At 38.7% G+C, this 19,988-nt stretch overlaps 1 protein-coding gene across 4 annotated transcripts in view; it reads left to right on the forward strand.

Moving 5' to 3' along the window:
- Positions 1–19,988, forward strand: part of LOC122806805 — a 381,197-nt gene that overhangs the window by 77,179 nt on the left and 284,030 nt on the right. For all 4 annotated transcript variants that reach the window (XM_044077529.1, XM_044077528.1, XM_044077530.1 and 1 more), the window contains exon 6: positions 9,358–9,568. In XM_044077529.1, coding sequence (XP_043933464.1) covers positions 9,358–9,568 — 211 coding nt within the window. The remainder of the gene's footprint in view (positions 1–9,357; positions 9,569–19,988) is intronic.

Genomic DNA, 19,988 nt, shown 5'->3' on the forward strand with positions numbered 1-19,988 from the left:
TCCCAAACCAGAAATGTTTAAGAGATACAGACTGTGTTATTATCTGGCAGGAGCAGGGCAAGTGTTAGCATTTTGGGGCCCCCAGCAAATGTCAAGTTGGGAGCCCTAGGCAATTCTAGTCTACTTATCACCCGGTCACTGCCACTCCTCCTAACCAACCTTTTAATTCATGCTGCAAACTTTTTGGAGTAGTAATCACAGACTGACCTGTAGCTACAATGCTCTTACATTACAACAGGCCTATGCACCACACTATGTAGGCCCATCTCACAAAGGGGCATTTAGAGTTATTGGAATTTAGTTGCACCAATGATAAATTGCAGCAACTCTATATACAGGTCTGGACTTTGTGAAATGGTGCCCTAGGCCTACTGTTTCAACCACTCCCCCCAATACACACACACATGCGTGCGCGCACACACAGACACACGCGTGTACACACACACACACACACACACACACACACACACACACACACACACACACACATACATACATACACCAACCATACCCTCCAGTGTTCACCTGTCCCCACCTCCCCGCCATCTTGGGTTCCCTATACCATTCACATTCCTTTTTTCTTCCTTTTCTCAAAATTTTGCTTTAATCTTCAGCTTTTTCAAGAAGCCATAACTTCCTATATGTTCTGAAGTGCATTTTAATTTTTTTTTCTTTTTACTCAACCTTTTCATCCAATGATGGCTGGAACAGAAATTCTGATTAAGGAAAGAAACTGTGTTGCTGTTCAGCTTTAGTTTTCCTTGCATCCTATTAACAAACCTGTCCTGACCAAGTAAGCACAGTAATAACCATTTAGGAAATAACTCAGTTAAGCCAGAGCTCCCAGAAGACATTGCGTTATGCATGTTCTGAAACAGATTTAGAGCATTTTCCCAACCTTTTAATCCAATGGTAGCCTAAATAAAAATCAGTAGTAAAAAATAATTTCAGTCTTATTTTTTTTTTTTTGTTTGTTTTGTTTTCTTTCAAGGAAGACATAAGTTGTACCAAAGGCTTAATGCTCAAAGATGACAAAATACTAACTTACAATAAGCTAACACGCCAGTTGTTGTCTGGATACACAGGTCCTATCTGGGAACTGCCTGCCTATGCATGCCTCTAGTGCTAGACTGGGATAAGGTTCAAACTGCTACAGTCATGTACTTCAAGTGACCGGTGACATACGTATACATAAACATTCGTAGTGTCATGAATAAAATAGAAAAACTGCATTCAGCTATTTCTCTATGCAACCCTGACATAATGCTCATAACAGAGACATAGCTTAAGCCTCATATCAAGGCCAACTCTATAACCCCACACAGTTACAACATTCTAAGGGCAGACAGAGCACACAAAAGAGGTGGAAGTGTTGCTCTACTTTTCAAATCTAATTTAAACATCCAGCTCCTACAAAAGGAACCCCCAAACTCCACAAATGGTGAGACAATATTTGCTACACTCCTCCTAAACTACCACAAACAATTAAACCTACTTGGCATCCACATCCCACCAGGTGACAATATAAATATCCTAGAATCAATAGTCTACTGGGCTTCCCACTCCCTCCTCCAAGAAACCATAGTTTAGGAGTTGTCACATCAACTGGAACTCCATCCACTCTGAAACACCCACCAACCACATTAAACTATATAACTTCACCCAACTAATCCATATTCCCACATGTATAGACAAGACCACCAAAACAGAATCCATATTAGACTGGATCCTCACTAACCAAGCCAACACTGCCCACCATTGTGGGACACTACTGAATTCTCTCAATGACCGCAACCCAACCTTTATCCTTTGACACAAACTTAAATACAACACCCCACCCTCCATGCTTCAAACCCGCTCCCGTGAAAACTTCCCCTGAGGGTTATTCACAGAAACCATAAAAAACTATAACTGGGCTCCCATCAAAACCCTCCCCCTAGACAATGCAGTAGAATACTTTAACTCCACATTCCTAATCTTCCTAAACCAACTAGTTCCAATCAAAACAATTAGAATGCGCAGTAATCCTGCCCCCTGGTTACAGAAATCCACAAAGGCCCTACCAAAACAAAGGGGCAAAGCATGGAAAAACTGGCAACAACATAAAACACCCAAAACTAGACAAACCTTTTTAGAACTTAGAAATAAGACAAAAAAGCAGGTTAAAATTGACAATCAAAATCACTATTATCACTACAAATTAAATGTAGTAACAACCCGCAGAAATTCTGGGCTGCAGTAAACAATACCCTCCAACCCGGAAAAACCACCACACAACCACCAAATATACAAGGCCCTAGTCTAGATATAGCCTCCAACTTCAATAGCTATTTCACCTCCTCCATACTGAAACTCATAAATGATACAAGCCCCCCCACCCACCCTCAAAGACCAAATAACCACCACCACCTTTTGACTTAAACCAGTATCTGTATCAACCATCCAAAAACTTTTAACTAAACTCAAACCAACCTCTCTCGCAGCCGACAACCTCCCAGCCGAATACCTTCAACTTGCATCAAAAGCCATTGCTTACCCAATCTCACTACTAATAAATTGATCCATTAATGAACAATATGTTCCATCCTTGTGGAAAACCTCATACATCATACTCCTTCACAAAGGTGGCCCCTCCACCGACCTCTCCAACTACCGTCCCATAGCAATCCTTTCACCTCTATCAAAATTTCTTGAATGATCCATCCATTGCCAACTCCTCTCCTATCTACTCTCCAACAACCTACTCTCTAAAACCCAGCATAGATTTCGACCAGGTGATAGTACCACCACTGCCCTAATCCACTTCACCAACACCATAAACTCATACAGAAACCAAGGAAAACTTGTCTCTGCCACCTTCCTAGACCTATCCAAAGCATTCAACACAGTTTCCCACAATAAACTCCTATCCTACCTCTCCAAACCCAGCCTTGACAACTCCACCATGCAATGGCTCAGTAGCTACCTTGACAACTGCTCTCAGTCCGTCAAATGGCTCAACTCTCTATCCCTCCCATTCCCCATCTTTACACACCAACTACACTTAGCAACCACAAAAGCTGATATAGTCCATTACGCAGATAACACTACCTTAATCTGCTCCACACACAACATCCATCTCCTACAAACCTAAGCCCAAGAATCCTTTACAGAGATAGAAAAATGGCTAAACAAGTCTCAACTGATACTGAACCCTAAAAAAACACAACTAATGCTATTCCACTCAAATAAGACCAACAACCTCACCTTCTCCATTCACTCTGCCAATAATACCTTCATCACACCTGTCTCTGAGGCCAAACTCCTAGGTCTCACAATAGACCAACAACTTAAATATAATAAACACATATCCCTAACCATTTCCAAAGTGTACAAAAAGCTAGGTTGGCTCTACCATAGCAACAAGTTCTTAACCTCTGAATCCAGAACTGCCATAGTAAGAACTCATCTCTTATCAACGCTAGCCTATGCATCCTCAGTGCTAACAAATCTAAATAAAACTGACCTGATGAAACTTACAACTTACTATAACAAAATAGCTAGGTTTGCAACCAATGCTAAATCACACTCTCACCACTGCCAATCCCTACAGAAACTACACTAGCTAGAATTTCCAAACTTACTACACTACCACCAGCTCAACTTAGCCCATCAAATACTATACCACCCTGATAAAACCCCTTCCCTACAAGGCCTCCTAAACTTCTACAGCACCAACAGGGAACTACGATCCAGTAACAAAGCCCTAATTGAAGTCATCACATGTAAAAACAGCTCAGGGGAATCTCTATTCCCTTATGAATTTGCAAAATTATGAATACCCTCCCCCCAGACCTCAGGCTACTAAACAACCCTAGCACATTCAAAACACTCCTCAAATCATACCTTCATGAAAACCATATATGCAATTGTAATGACTCTCCATGAACCCACCCTATACTAGGTATTACTCATTACAGATTCTAATAAACACTGTACTACTGACTTGTATTCCACTTAGACATATTGTATATTGTGTAAATACTTTTGAATTCGTTCTTACCGTAATGCCAGTTGTAAAAACTCTGTATTTTGTTTAATTGTTAATATTACTTAAATATGTTTTTCTTAACTACTGTTGAACTTTGTTAACTACTCTTTTAACTTTTCATCTCACTTTGTAACTTTGTGGAGCTTTTCTCCCCAGGACTCTGCTGAAAACGGGTACCTTTGTCCAGTCGGACTATCCTGGTAAACAAATGTTAAATAAAATAAATAGGTAAAATAGCATGCCTCCTCTCTCCTCAACCCAAACTGTCAAAGGTAGCCACTGTATACATGCCTGAAGTATGATTGTGAGGAAAGTGAAAAAAAATAATGATTACACTAATATATTCTTCTTTATTGCACACTGTACATTGTACACTGAACATGCTTCTTTATACACCTGTGAGGTCTGTCAGAAAAGCAAAAAACAATGACCACAATGTCTTCAGCCCAAACACAAGTTATAATAACCTCATGCACACACCTCTAAGCAATACCTCTCAACCTCTTACAGCAAGAAATCTGGACAAGCCATAATTAATGGGGGGGGGGGGGCAAAGGCTCAAAATAGGGAGTATTTTTAAATATTGCTTTTACAGACTTAGAAACTTGATAGAATAGCAGATTTTGCACTGGCATGAGTTTTCTAAAGAGAATGAAGTCTGAAACAAATGTCTGTTGTCATTTTCTGACTTTAATATTTGATGACTTACTACTAATTTGCCAGAAAATCACTATGTTATGAAAAACAGACTAAACATATGAGGCAAAAATCTGGACATTCTGCAAAAATCTGTACAGTTGAGAGGTATGCTCTAAGGTTTGACTGTAATGAAAATTAAAGTAGTAACGGTCACACAATCCACCCCACATACACTCACACATAACCTACAACAGTTTTCTGTACACATCTGAGCATGGCTGGTTTTACAATGGGTACAGTTGAGAGCAGAGGTCACTATCAGCTTTATCCTAACAGGGTCATATCACAGCCCTGTTCAGGATAAACAGCGTAATCAGAAAATTAATAAATTTTTTCTTCCTCATTTTCCCCAACCAGCAACAGCTTTTGTAGCAGCTTTTGTCCGGGGCCCCAGACTCTTAGAAGATCTAAGTGCTTGAATGTTCTGTGATATATTTTCTTCATTACTTCTGAAATATAATTATTTGGTAGCTACTTTTGTTTTACCGATACCCAGAAGAATAATGTATGCATACCTCCCAAACTCTTAGTGCAAGAAATCTGGTCAAAGCCTGACATAATGGGGGGGACAATGACCCACAAATATGGGGACAGTTTAAATATTGCTCTTACAAACTTATAAATTTGCTAGAATAAAAGGATTTGTGTTAGCATGCATTTTCTGAAGGATTCAAAGTCTTAAACTCAAATGCATGTCATTATTTAGTGACTTTAATCCTTGGATCATCCCAGTGATTTGTCAAAAGACACAATTTTTTATGAGGAACAGACCAAAACTATGAGGCAAAAATCTGGACATTCTGTGAAAATATGTACAGTTGAGAGGTATGTATAATGTGCTCTGGCATTATTGGGTGTGTGCAGTGATAAAAATCACTGATATTTTTTACACACACACACAACACAAGCAAAAGTCATAGCATTACTTGTTTTGTACTTATTTCAGCAATGCATTATGCAATACTTTTACAGTCACACCAGATCAGTAACTGCCGTTTAACATTCATCAAATAGCACCAGGGGTAAGTCACTTTTATTTGCCTCAGCGAGGAGTAATGCAAACCTGTCACTGTTCTTGATTTCAAAGACCTTCCTTGATTTTTCTCATAATCTTGCTCTATCATTCGTAAAAAGTTTGATTTGCTTGTAAATCATTCAGGATTACAGACAGTCAGTAAATCCAGACCTCAGAGTTTCATACTTACTGTCCAGAAATGCATGTTGATGCAAAAGGTGTTATACTGTTAACTTTTTAATTGAATTAGAGTAATATTTAAATATTTTCCTGATTTTAAGCCTTTATTCTGCTAATTTAAAACTTGTTCCTGATTTTGAGCCTTTATTCTGCTATTATTGGTATTGCACTGAATTCTTCTGCAAAGAAGTTGAAAGTTGTAGTATCTGGTGTTCTGCCACTGTTTATAAAACTCCCTGAAAGACAAAACCACCCATGAAGATCAAAAGCATCAGCTTTTCTTAAAATCCAAGGTTTGCACTGATATCTGTCACTCTGGGCTGCTGATCTCTCTAGTGCTTACCTTCCTTATGTTCATTATCAGCTTTATCCTGACAGGGTCATATCACAGACCTGTTCAGGTTAAACAGCATAAACAAGAAATTAATGCATTTTTTTCTCATTTTTCCCATCTAGCAGCAGCTTTTGTTGGACCCACACACAAAGATGATTAAGGGGGCCCCTTGTAGCCAAGGGTATTGCAAGTACCTTAGCTGGTTATGTTGTTAGTTTTGGTGGAGTGAATGTCCACTAGCAGAGTTGAACTAAGCCAGGGGTCCTATTTCTGTTCTAAAATATTTAATTGAATTGTGAAGCCTGTTGCTTGATAACACACTGTTACTATAACCAGAGACATCTTTGAATTTTAAATGAGAAATAAATAAGAGGTATTGCCCATCTGGTTTAAGTGTACAATATTGCTGTACTAGCTTTTGTTGGTTTGATAGACGTTACAAAATATCAAGATAAGACAACTTGCTGTGGTTGGGGGGGGCACCCAGGATCAGGTATGTAACATAACAGAAGTCCTACAGTTTACAAAATGAGACAGCAATGTATGCATTCACATTTACATCCTGTACAGATGTAGACTCTTTCCCTGGGATTGTAGTTTCATAATGCATCTTACAATATTTACATCTGTAAGTTCATAGGTTCATAGGTAGGTACTATGCTATTGGCCCAAGGGCCTATGTAAGCCTAGCCAGCAAGGTTCCATAGCTTATGCCACCCAAGAAAGTTATTTCCTGTGCCACTGTCCAGCAGAGACACAGAAGTGATCCCCGGGGTGTATTTCCTATTTCCCATCCACTCATCAAGATTTTTCTTGAAGAGTGCTAATGAAGAACTTTGCTTGGCATAGATGGGTAGCTTGTTCCAAAGTATAGGAAGTCTCTGGGACAGGAATCTATCCCTCCAGCATGTCCTGTTTATTGTGGTGACAAGGTTTAGGTCCCAGGAGCATGTAGCTCGGAGGGATTGGGATTTCTTTAGGTGTAGCATGTCCAACAGCTCTGGGTTTGACATAGCTTTATATGTTAGGCAGAGATCGCCTCAAAGTAGGCGATATGCTATGGAGTAAAGCTGGAGTTTTTTGAGGCGGTCAGTGTAGGGCATTTGTTTGAGGCCAGTAATCCTCTTTAATACACTGAGTATTCTGTAGTGGCTCAGTCTGATAATGAACCCTTTACTTCTACAGAGCTTTTTTATTTGTCTGGATTAATGCCTATGGCATTATCATAGTAGGTGCATTTATGCTTGCTGTTTTATGTATTTCAAGAAAGTTTTGCATTTCTAAGTTACTAATCCTTGTTTATTTATTTTGGGAGGGTTGTTCTATGAGGCAAATGTTACCCTTAAGAAAATGGTTTTCCATTTTGGCTTTTATGAAGAGTGCCCTGATTAGGTTAACAGCATCATTATTAGATCACAGGGGTAATTAATTTGTCTTTGATTAAGCTTGGAGGCTGGAGGTGAACAATACTTGCAGTTATGAATCTTGAATGATAAACAATTAAGGTGAATGAGCACTTCTGTAGTAACAGGAAATTGGTTTGTTCTTTACAGTGAAGGGCAATGCTTAAGTTTAAAAATTATAAAAATGTATGAATCACTCATATGCACAAATTTATGCCATGTGTAAAAGCACTTTGTAGTGTGCTTAGGATGAGGCAAAAGTACTGGGAAGTGGTTTCTCTAATTTTAAAGGTTCATACAGATCAGGGCTGTACCCCAGTTAATATGGATAACTGAACAGGCATATAATTCCAAGATACCAGGTATATGAGAAAAAGGGAAGGGGGCTTCTGTTGTACCTCCATAAAGTTGGGGAGGAAACAAAGGTTGAAAGAGGAGAGAGACTGTTTTAGTGAAAGGATTACCAATGGTTGAACTGTAAGAGTATGGGGCTAGAAGGGTGTATTTAAGAAAATGGAGTTCTAGGGACTTAACTACAAGGGGGATGTGAGAAGGAGATACATTTTAGTCAGTATAGTGCAGTAAATAAAGTCCAAGGTAAGGGGTGGGAGGGTGCACTATAACACTTAAGAGAATTTGGGAAAGTAAACTACTAGTGGTTGGAAACATGAACTGCAAGGAGATTGTGGAAAGTAGTTATATAACACTGGAAACAGAACATGACAAAGGTGGTGGTAGGGCACGTTGTTCAGAAAGTGAAGTTCAAGGAACTAAAATAAAAGGAAAACAGTAGAAATGGTCTTTAAAAGTTACACATAGTGCCAGGGATGTGACAGAAATAGGGAGAGGCGAGGGGCATTCTTTGAATAAAATAAACTATGTTAGTTATTCATAAATGGTTTCACCAATTTTGTACATTTTTATTATTATTCATATCAAAGAAGTGATTAGATGAACGCTTCATTGCTTAGAGATGCTTAAGTGCCAATTAGTAACGTTTGACCAAATGAACAGTTTCAAAATCAAGACAGTTTTTGGAAGCATATAGTCTGTCTGAGAAAAACAGAAAATTAAAATGAATAGATTTCTGTGCACATTGGAAGAGGGAATATGCAAGATTACAAATCACACTGGGATGTTCTTTACTCTATGGATAAATTAGTGAATTTTGGATGCTAGGATATTCCATAATTGTTTAGAATATTTTTAGTTCCAGAAGGTATGCAAAATGTACACTGGAACAGAATCCCAACTGTGGCAAGAACTAGAATATATAAGAAAATAAAAGAACTTTCTTAACAATAATAGGTCATTATTTTATGGTCTCAATGTACAAATTAGCAATCTGCTCAATGAAAAAATGAATAGAAAGTGATATATGCATTTAATGTCAATTTCCATTTAATGTTCTTTTAAATATATTTTGTTATGTATAACACTATTTTGAGCCTTGCTTTTTTTATCTTTCATTGGTTTATGATGGTCACATGTACAATGTTTAACACTATAAAAGATTGTTTATTTAATATGATAGATCACACTGATGATGATGTTAATGCAAAACCATCTGAATTTTAAAATGGATTTACTTGAAATAAAGATTAAGTACACACTCTAAATTTGGTATTGCAAGTTAATGACATAGAACATGCCCATGGAGATGTTTTAAAATAAGTATATGCTTTATGTTTTGCAGAATGTTTATTATCTGCTAAAAGCTTCACTGGGTATACTCCACAATGTTGCAAAAGTACCTGAGAACAGATCACAGTTTCGGCAGAATAATGGAGTTAATAGTATCTCCCTTTACACAAAGAATGAAGATGAGTTGCTCAAAGTTGTATCCATTCTGGTCCTGGGATACATTATTGATGAGAATGAATCTGAACTTATAATGGATGAGTCAGGTAATCTGATAGTAAGACTTTTGTTGTACAAGCCTTACAACAACTATAATTGCAAAATAAACACACATTTCATTAAATTCAGTTATTCATTCTTTGATTACCCAATTACTCTAATGCATTATAGCAGGGGAACCTTAGCTCATCTAGGCATTCACGGGGTGCATGGCAGAGTAATTAATCCTGAATCCAATGCATTTGTGATACACACATACACAAACACTGATGGGCAATTTGGAGGATTGCCAATTCATTTATGGCACATATCTGGGATGTATGATTAAACATGGATGTAAGGATCACATGCGTACTAAAGACACTCCAGATGAAAACCAAACAAGAGAAACGAGCACTGAGAGACAGCAATGCTTACTGCTGCTGCACTACCCCAACCATATTTTAAGGCTAGCAGTAAATTAATAATATGAAACAAATATAGTCTGTTTATCAAGTGAAGAATTAACATTAATGGCATTAGATTTACTCATGTGCTACTTGATTCATGGCAACATTTCTTAGCAATTTAATATAGCTTGCTGTAGTTCAGTATTTTATAAAACCATATCAAGAAACTTGGTAGTAACCCTTCCAATCACCCCACTGGAGCCCTGGGCATGGTGTGGACATAGTTCACTATCCTTAGTGAGGTAAGGTAGTTTGCTTTATTATTTATGACTAATAAAAAGACAGAGCTAGCAGCAATGCTGGCAGGAATGACCATAATTCTGTATGCAGCCTGAATATCTTCAGAATGTATAGCAAAATGTTTATAGCAGAGCAAGTGATGAGAAACTATAAAATGCTGCCTAAGTCCTAAGATTAGAGTATAACCATCTACCAGAAATACCAGACATCATGGAAGCTAACACACATATCCTTTCCCTGCACCACTTGCTACAACTAATCCTATTCAATAAATCCCTCTTCCTTAATGGCTTCCCCTCCTCAACATCACCCTGTTTCCCTATTTATATATGTTCTTTCTAAATAGTTTTCCCTTTTTTAATGCCCCTTTCAAATACATAAATCCAACAATACATGTTGTCAGCTCCTTAATATTGTTTGCTTTATCCTAGATTACCATTTGGATAATGTAATGCAACTTCCTACATAATAAACTCCAAATCTTCAGGCCAGTTGTTTTACATTAAGAAGGTTTGTGGTCTACACTCTTGTGGCAGGAGAGGTAGCTTACATCCTTCTAAGTTGGGAATTGCTGGTTGAAGGCTTAGTGTGTCTGTTATTCTAAAAGTGCCTTAGATCTAGTTTAAGCACTTGGGCTTCAAGCCAGTTATTTTACATTAAGGTTTGTGGTCTACACTCTTGTGGGAGAAGAGGGTAGCTTCTGCCCTTCTGAGTTGGGAATTGCTGGTTGAAGGGTTATTGTGCCTGCATATCTGAACATTTTTTTTCTGAAATTGGTGTACCTTGTTTGCTGTAGCATGGACTAGATTCAGACCTGCTGAATCTAACTCTATTTGTATAACTTGAGCACTGAACCAGGCCATCTTCTGATGGAGAGTGTTCACCTCCACCCTAGTGGCATAAGTGTGCAGTTAGAACTCATCTTATTTAAGGTTGCTGGAACAGGGCACAGTTTCGAGCTCTTTTACTGGTTAATTTGTTTAAATTGGTTTGCTGCTAAATAAGCAAATCCAAGCCATCATCTAATCTCTGTAAAACTTAAGTAGAAATTTTCACTGTATATTGCACATTTGAATTGCATTTTTTACCATATCATTGCTTACTTGAACTGTTTCTTTTTTCTGAAACTTTTGCATTTGTTTGCTATAGCATAGACTAGATTCAGACCTGCTGAATCTAGTTCTGTTTGTATACTTGAGGACTGAACCAGGCCGTCTTTTGTTGGAGAGGGTTCCCCTGCACACTCGTGGCAGGAGTGTGCAGTTAGAACTCCTTTGATTGAGGGTTGCTGAAACGGGGCTCAGTTTTGAACTTTTTTATTGGTTGATTTGTTTAGATCAGTTTGCACTCATTTGCCACATAAGCACTACATTTGCACATCATACACTCCCGTGCAGCGGTGGGCACAATTGGTGGTTATAGACATAAACATTTTTGCCTGCAAATCTTCTCTTAGTACTCTGCCAGTGCTCCATCGGAGAGTTCTCGTGATTGTCCCTCACTGACAAGTGATACATTTAGTAAAACTCCTGAGGTACCAGCACAGATCCTACCCACTAGCCCTTCATATTTGTTGTCCAGTTCTCATGTCCTCTACTTTATCTTGTCCTTCCTATCCTCTCCCTATTTTCTGACCACATTGAGTTATCTAGCATTGTGGATGGACAATTTCCTACAGTTTCTCCAGCCAGCCAGGTTGGCATGGACATCCTCAGGCAATGTAGCAATTGCCTCATGTACAATGACAACCCACATCTTCTAGTCCACACAAAAGTATATAAGAGATGCATCTCTATCAAGAACCTAGAATCCAGGCTCTCTTGCTCATTAGTCAGTTCATCTGATACTAAGCAGGTTGTCAGCATGCACACCTCATCTCCTGCACCTACCAAACCAGGAACACACAAACATACATATGTGGAAGTCCTTACAAGAAGCTTATCTAAATATCAGAGACCTCCAAAATACAAATACAAACTTCACATAATACAGCCTCTGCAGAACATAATACACATAATATATCACACACCAGTGTCTCACCACTCAAGCCCCTAAGGCATAATACAAAAAAAATATTTTAGTCATAGGCAACTCACTTGTGAGACACACAGATGTTGTGGGGGCTAGATTATTTAAGATTTCAAGGAATTTATTATTGAAGTATTCTACTGCACACTCAAGTTGTAGGGTTTTTAATGGGTACCAGTCACAATGTTGAAGTAGTAGATTGAATGTATCATTGGAGAAATTTTTCTTTCTCCAGGTGCATTTGATTGGTATGTATGCATGAGACTGAATTATTTTCCTAACTAGGAATGTGGGAGAATGGTCGCTTAGTATGATAGGTAGGCAGCCAGCTTAGTGCTCGATGCTAGGCTTGTTGGTTAGTATCCAGTCGAGCATGGACTGTTTGTTAGAATGTTTGTCAGTGCAGGTGGGGCTGTTGATGGTTTGGGTGAAGTTGTACAGGTTAATGAAGTTAGTGGGGCAGGTAGAGGAGCAAGAGAGCCAGTCAGTGTTGAAGTCCCCTAGGATGATACTTTCCTGGCCAAAAGAGGAAGCAGCCCAAGAGAGGAGGATTCAATACTGGGAAGGTTGTTTCTGGGAGGTACGTATACAGTAATAAAAATAATGGCTTTTTGAGGGTTAAGTTTCAGGCGTGAGACTAGTATTTCTGCACTGGGGATGTCTGGGGTAGTACAGCTTTGTTTCTCCACTATATGAGTGTCTTCGAAGATAATTGCTACACCACCACTTCTTTTGTTTAGTCTGTCTTGTCTTATGATGTTGTAACCATTATTTGTAATTTCAGAGTCTTTGACATGGTGCTTTAACCAGGTTTCAGTTATGACAGCTATGTCTGGGGAGTAGGTGGCCAAGGTAGCATGGAATTCAGTTATTTTATTTAGAAGGCTTCTGAGGTTGAAATTGGTTATTAGTAGGTCTGAGTTGGAGGTTATGGGAAGTGAGGTACATGGAGTTAGGACATCATGATTTTGTATAACAGTAGTAGGGGTGGAGTCAGGAAGGTTGGAGTTGTTGAGAGAAGAGTTACAGTTAGGGCTAGGATTGGGATGGATGTCTGCCTGTAGTTTAATTTGTGTTAAGGAGTGTAGTACTAAGTATCTAAGTTTTACCATGAGTTGGTGATACCTGAATGTGGTTGGATGAGTAGAGCTGTTGTGTAAATGTTTGAAGTATATAGAAGAATGTTGCTGCAGTGATACAGATGAGGGCTTATAAAGCTATAGGGTGTAAATGGAAGATGAGCTGTTGTGTCAGTATGTGTTGGGGAGTGGTAGTGTTTGATATGATATGATATGTTTTATATATATATATATATATATATATATATATATATATATATATATATATATATATATATATATGTGTGTGTGTGTGTGTGTGTGTGTGTGTATTATACAACTGAGTAAAATGGGATAAGGAACTAAAGCCATGTGTTATTTGAACCTACTACCAGCAGTACTACCACTGTCAGGTGTGGCCTGCTATTTAGTTCCTCCTTATCCTTCCTCCCACCATTATGTTGCCACAGTGCTGCCACTTATACATACAGCTGACATATATCCTGGTGATCACATCCTCCAAGAGGCAGAGGGGAAGGGCAGTGCTTATGGGCACGGCACACAAGAGGTTGAAATGGCACAGGATATGGACAGTCACTCCCTTCCCAGTAGTTTGTACAGGTGACAGCAGTAGTGGAGTATGCAAATTATCAGGCTAAACTAGAAAATCCTGGGATGAGGTATCATTAGTAGCAGATATAATGGCTTCCATCACAGGTTTCTAGGGAAGCCTGGAACAAAGGAGTATGGAAATCTATGGACCTTAGTCCTATATTATAAAGTGACCATAAGTAGAAGTCAAGACTACTATGGTCTATCAGCTGTTGCACAACATTTATACAGTCCATAACTTTTAGTGACAGCCTGCAGCAATTTCTGCAGTTCAACTCGTAAACTGCCCACCTCATCCACTATACAAGAGTGACTTCCTGCAGCTATTTCTCTAGGACAAATTATAGTGTACCCTCTATGTGGCAGATGACCTCTTCCATTTCACCTAAGTCCTGATGTAAGTCTTTATTCCAGCTATCACAGATGAGATGACTCTTCTCAGGAGGACATGGCTATCATCCCATCACCTACTCTACCTTTTTCCACATGGCGCTTCCTTGTGCTGTTGATACCACTCGTTCTCCTGGTCACCTTAGACTCACACATTGAGAGCCTGAGTCAAACCATTATTCCCCAATATAATCTGCACTGGATCCTGATAACAGCAGCTGGAAGCAACACACACAATTTCTAACATAACACCGAGAAGTAGTGACAATTAGACACACGTTTGTGATGGTTAGTGTAGGATAAAAACATGAAGGCAAGTGGAATGCATTCTATAGATAAGCAGAGTGATATGCAAATGATATTGTATGAATAGTCAGATGTATCAAACAATATAGTGAAAAGCAAACAAACAAAAAAAAAGCCTTGATGTCCCATGCATAAGCATCTACTGTGCAGCTTTCATTTCAAAGGAGAATACAGCACAAGGAAAAATGTCTTGCAGTCATGATTTCTACATAATGCATCCAGATGCTTACTGCAGTGACATATGTATGCATATGGCACTACATACAGCAGGATGTGTCAGCTGTCAGTCTTGTATCTCTGTTATAGAGTGCTGCACTACAAAATAATATTAAGGACTCTTACAGAGATGTAGAGTGCGCCAGTGGTGAAAGCAGATGTTCACATCACAGACCATGTAACACAACAACATATGCAGATATGTACAAATAATTCATTTGTATATACACTACAGTGCACTATCTACATGGTGGAAGAGCAGGATGGCATATAAAACAGCAACACATATGTAACGTGCCACATACAATATTTATAATGGTACACCTGAAGGCTGCCACCTGCACAGGTCTATATCTAGCAGAATGAGAATGATAAAGGTATATACCAGCTGGTGTACCACCCTTTCTTCACTTTGTAATCTCACAGGTGCCTTTATACTCAGAAAGGACAGTGATGTTTTAAGGACATATATTACAAACTTTCTGGAATATTACACTATCTGCACAAATACTAAGACACCCATAAAAGCAGGCAATGAATTACGGGCACATTCAGTCAGATTATACACTTTTAGCTTGTCCGCACAAACTCAGTGGTACCTAGACCAGTAGACAGTGCAGTCAGCATACACATTTCACCCTTTATACAATCTCACCCTGTCCAAACAAGTACTGTGGTGCCAGAAACAGTGGGTGATGCATTGTCTGCATATAGTGTTCCTCTAATACACTCTTACCCTATCCATTCAAATGCCATAACATTTGGAGTGCCAGAAGGTGCAATGTACAGATACAAGGCAGATTTTACTCACTTGCACCCTGTTCATACAAATACCTTAATGTCCAGAGCAGCGCATGATACTTTAGGGTCATACCAGTATATTATGCACACTGCGAGCATCACATCCAACACTTGTAGCCATGAACAACACTGTAGCATGTGCAACTCAGGTAGCTATAAATCTGTTATAATGTACCCTCTGAGTACTCTTAGGTCTGTGTTCCCCATTCCTGGTCTGCATGATAGCTTCATGTAGGACTTCTTAACCTGCAATGCAGTAAAAAAGTGATTGGCTAATAAGCACAATGGTATTGAATAATCATGTGAGAAAGAAATGGCATATACTCACTGATGGCCTGTAATAGATAGCATAACTCTGCTTCATGTTGGTGCAAGCCTGGGTACTTCTGTCTCATATCTGACCACATGTACTAGCAATGTTACCCATTATGGGAATTCCAAGATCCACCAACAGAGTATAGTGTTTGGTTGCCAGAAAAGAGTTGCAACATTCTGCCTTATATGAAGGGGCTATAAATTATAATTCAAGAGGAAGTCAGGTGATTTTAAAACACTATCACCAAAAATCCATGACCCTCTCTTGTCCAATACATGGGCATGGGACCTCTTTCTCTGTGTCTCTGACCATAACCCTGTCTTACAGATTATTCCAGATAACACATATGAGCTTGCAATGTCTGGCTAAGACTTCATCAAAGGGAGGGAAAAAAATGACCGCTGCTCCTTGCACACACCCATATGGATTTGGAACATCACAGCTACCAGACACCTTATCCATGACTCCAATGCATTGTAAAGCATGTAGAACTGCATCATCAATTCAAGTATATGGCTTACACTATTACTGCAGCATGTAAACCGGTGTACAACATCACACAAAGGAATCAGTGACAAATACGTATTTGCATTTTGACAGTATACATCCTATTCACTCCCTTTACTGACTGTAACATGTTCGCAACATTGCATCCTTGATGGTCCATGTCCATCTAAGCACTTTTATTCTGCCTTGTAGACAAGTTCACATAGTCATGCTGGGATGTGCATTTTGTACCCTGTAGTGCACCATACATCTGTGTATGACAGTCACTGATTGTGACACATAATTTTAGTCAGTGCGGTTCATAAACTTCAGAAGTATGGATGCATCATTTTACATGCACGTATGGACTAGTCTATTTATATCATTTTTTCTCTAATACGTAGTATCCATAGTGCAATATGTACTCAGAAATCTATTCAATTACAGCGGTCAGGTTCTATACAAATAAGGATTAGTTCTTTTCTACAGAGGGTCTGGAACTAGTTTACACTTTAGATTTCGGGTCATATCTTCTTTACACAACTCTGTAGTAATTAGTACCAGTGGTTTTGTTGTTCCCTAACAAGATTCTGGCCAGCAGAATGAGGAAGGTGAACTTTAATGAGAAGGAGTTTCAGGTGCTTCTCAATATGCTGTGGATGAAAGAAGTTCAATGGCAGACAGATAGGACAACACAAAGCAGTATGGATAACATAAAGGAGTATGGTGGACACTGGGGCTGAGGTGGCCACTCATGTCAGTACTGCTGATGGCCACTGAAGTCTGACAGCATAGTATCACAGAAGGATAAGTGGCAAGGAGGACTGGGCCAAGAGAAAGGCATCTGATATTCACATGAAGGAAGAATGTTAGAGGGTAAATCAGAGACACTTAACTGATCATCATTCTTGTTCCACAACTATCTGGAAGGGGAAAGCAGAATGGTGCAACACATCACACTGGAGTACATATGCTGTTCCTTCCTTCCTGCACACACAAGCAGAGAGGAGAGCCTGTTTTGCAAAGAAATATGTACCAAATCTCTCTGCAGGTGATTTAGTCTCACAGGTAAGTACTAGGCTGTTGATATGGTGGACATTTTGTAGCCTAACCACATGAAGTGTACATACCCATGCACAACCAAGACCTGCTGTGGTCAGTAACCAACACAGTGGTGCTACATTGATTCTAACTGTGGCCATCAATCAGACAGCAGGTATGTCTGATTAACACCTACCTACATACATCTAAGGCTACATACAGGCAAATGGAAGTTGTGTGCGGGAGTAAGCCCATGGTTTAACATATCCATGGAACACTGTCAATTTATTTTATGTATGAGAAAGGGACAGACATCCCAGAAGAAAAATATGGAGATAACAACTATAAAAAAGTATTCCTGAGGACTGCAGAGTTGCACCGTGTGTGTGTTATTCCCCAGACAGAATAGAACAAGTTCTCAGATACTTATTTCTCTACCTCCACCAGTTAAACAGTTAATCCCATTGATCAGAGATTTCTGGTGCCAAATATGAAATCTTTCACCTCTGTGCCAATAATCCACTGCCCAAAGGTAGTGTGAAAATGACTGCTTTCCACTAGGAAACTGTATTTGTTATTTCCATGTTACAAGCTAAAGAAATGGCTTTTCTAAATGTTTGGGGCTATAACCTCTGATTTCTTAAGACTTGGAAATTAAACTTGTATACACTCCTTAGCTAATTCATTCAAAACTTCTGTTACATTCTACAAGGTGTCAATACAAATCATACCTCTCAACCTCTTAGCTCAATAAATCTGGACAAAGCCAAACATAATGGGGGGATAGGTCCAAAAATCGGTGCAAATTTTAAATATTGCTCTTATAAAACTTAAAATGTTGCCACTTTTGTATTACCATGCATTTTCTAAAGAATATGAAGCCTGGAACTCAAATGTCTGCCATTATTTGGTGAATTCAGTCCTCAATGATTTTCCAGAAAAGCATAATTTTTATGAGGAACACACCAAAAATATGAGGCAAAAATGTGGACATTTGAGAGGTATGATATTGATACTTAGTTGTCTACTATGTAGCATAGTGCTTACATGTGTTGTCCTAGTCAGTGTCCTTAACGTTATTTTTTTCAAGGCAAATATTCCATGGTCCTAAAATTCCAAAATTCAAAATTATTAGTAACATCTATGGTAAATACTTTGAGACAGAAATGTTCACTATTCATTTCAACTTATTCCTGAAAATGACAAGAATCACATTTTTGATATTATATATAGCAATTATTTTACAATTTTATGTTCGTGTGGAAAACTGAAAAATTATGAAACTGTTGTCAAATTAGACAGAGTCATAGAGGCATTAAGCCCAGATTACAGCCCAAGTAACCATACTTTAACCAGTGGCTCATACACATGATGCCCATTTTGTAAAGGAAAGAAAAGCAAAGCTGGCCACACATACTGCCACTATTACCCAGAAGATCAATATTGATGCAGACAGTTAGCCTAGGGGCAGGCTTTAGTCTCTGCAAGCCACCACAACCAATGGGTGGTAGCCTTCAGAAGAAGTGTGCAGAATTAAGCACCCTAAGTGAGAGGGTATTGTGGACCACCACTGTGACACATTTTGCTTGTTACACCTAACAGGGGATGGGGTTAGGCCATTCAAAAAATACAGTCATTGTCAGAATGTAAGCAAATGCACAAAGCACCTTCACAGTTGACTAAACATCAACCCCCTCAACTTGTATATCTCTCACCCTAAATCTGGGGAATCCTCTGAGTTGAAGTACAAATGGGTGGTCTTTCATTCAGGGAATGCCAGTGGTCAGCAGGTATGGGGCCATAAAACACCTAGAAAAAAGTTAAACAGTCTCATAACTTCGGGAATCATATTTTTTTAACCAATTTTCCAATATAGTTGTAATAAGGCCTCACCTCATGTACAGTAGCATCATGTACAATTCCACTCTATAGGGTGAATTTAACTTTTAACATTTTTAGGCCCAAGAATATGTAAAACACTAATGAAGTTATGAATTAATGTTAGTCAGATAAAATGTGGGGTTTAGATAAAATGTGGAGTTTTAATGTTGTCCATTGTCATTCTGGGCCAGTCCATCAGGAAAGTTATCTTGGAGCCCTACATCAGAAGCTGTGATACTGTAATTGTACCTTTTTCATCCCACATCATGATATTGCATTTGCTATGTGAACTCACTTTTATAAGACAGCATTACATAAAAAGAATGATAGTTCCTGAAATCGGACTACATGGAAGAAACATTGCAAGCTCAGAATAAGAAAGCCCCATTGAAATAATACATTAAATCTGGTAGGATTTCAGAACATCCAAGAACGGATCATGCAGGTCAACAAAATCCAGTAATTAAGCTATGTAAGCTAAACTAATCTTGGTTAAGAGCCTTCCTTGGTTCTATTCTTTCTGATTGAAAACTACAATTTCCAGCTATAAGAATTTGGTGTATACGGAACTGCACCCTGATAGGACTGCTGTGTTTTTTTCATTCTGTACTTGTTGACAATAAATTACTTTTTTTTTTTTACT

This window comes from Protopterus annectens, chromosome 7.part0 (genome assembly GCF_019279795.1).
Source record: "Protopterus annectens isolate FY-2018-M chromosome 7.part0, PAN1.0, whole genome shotgun sequence".
In the NCBI taxonomy this organism is placed as follows: Eukaryota; Metazoa; Chordata; order Ceratodontiformes; family Protopteridae; genus Protopterus; species Protopterus annectens.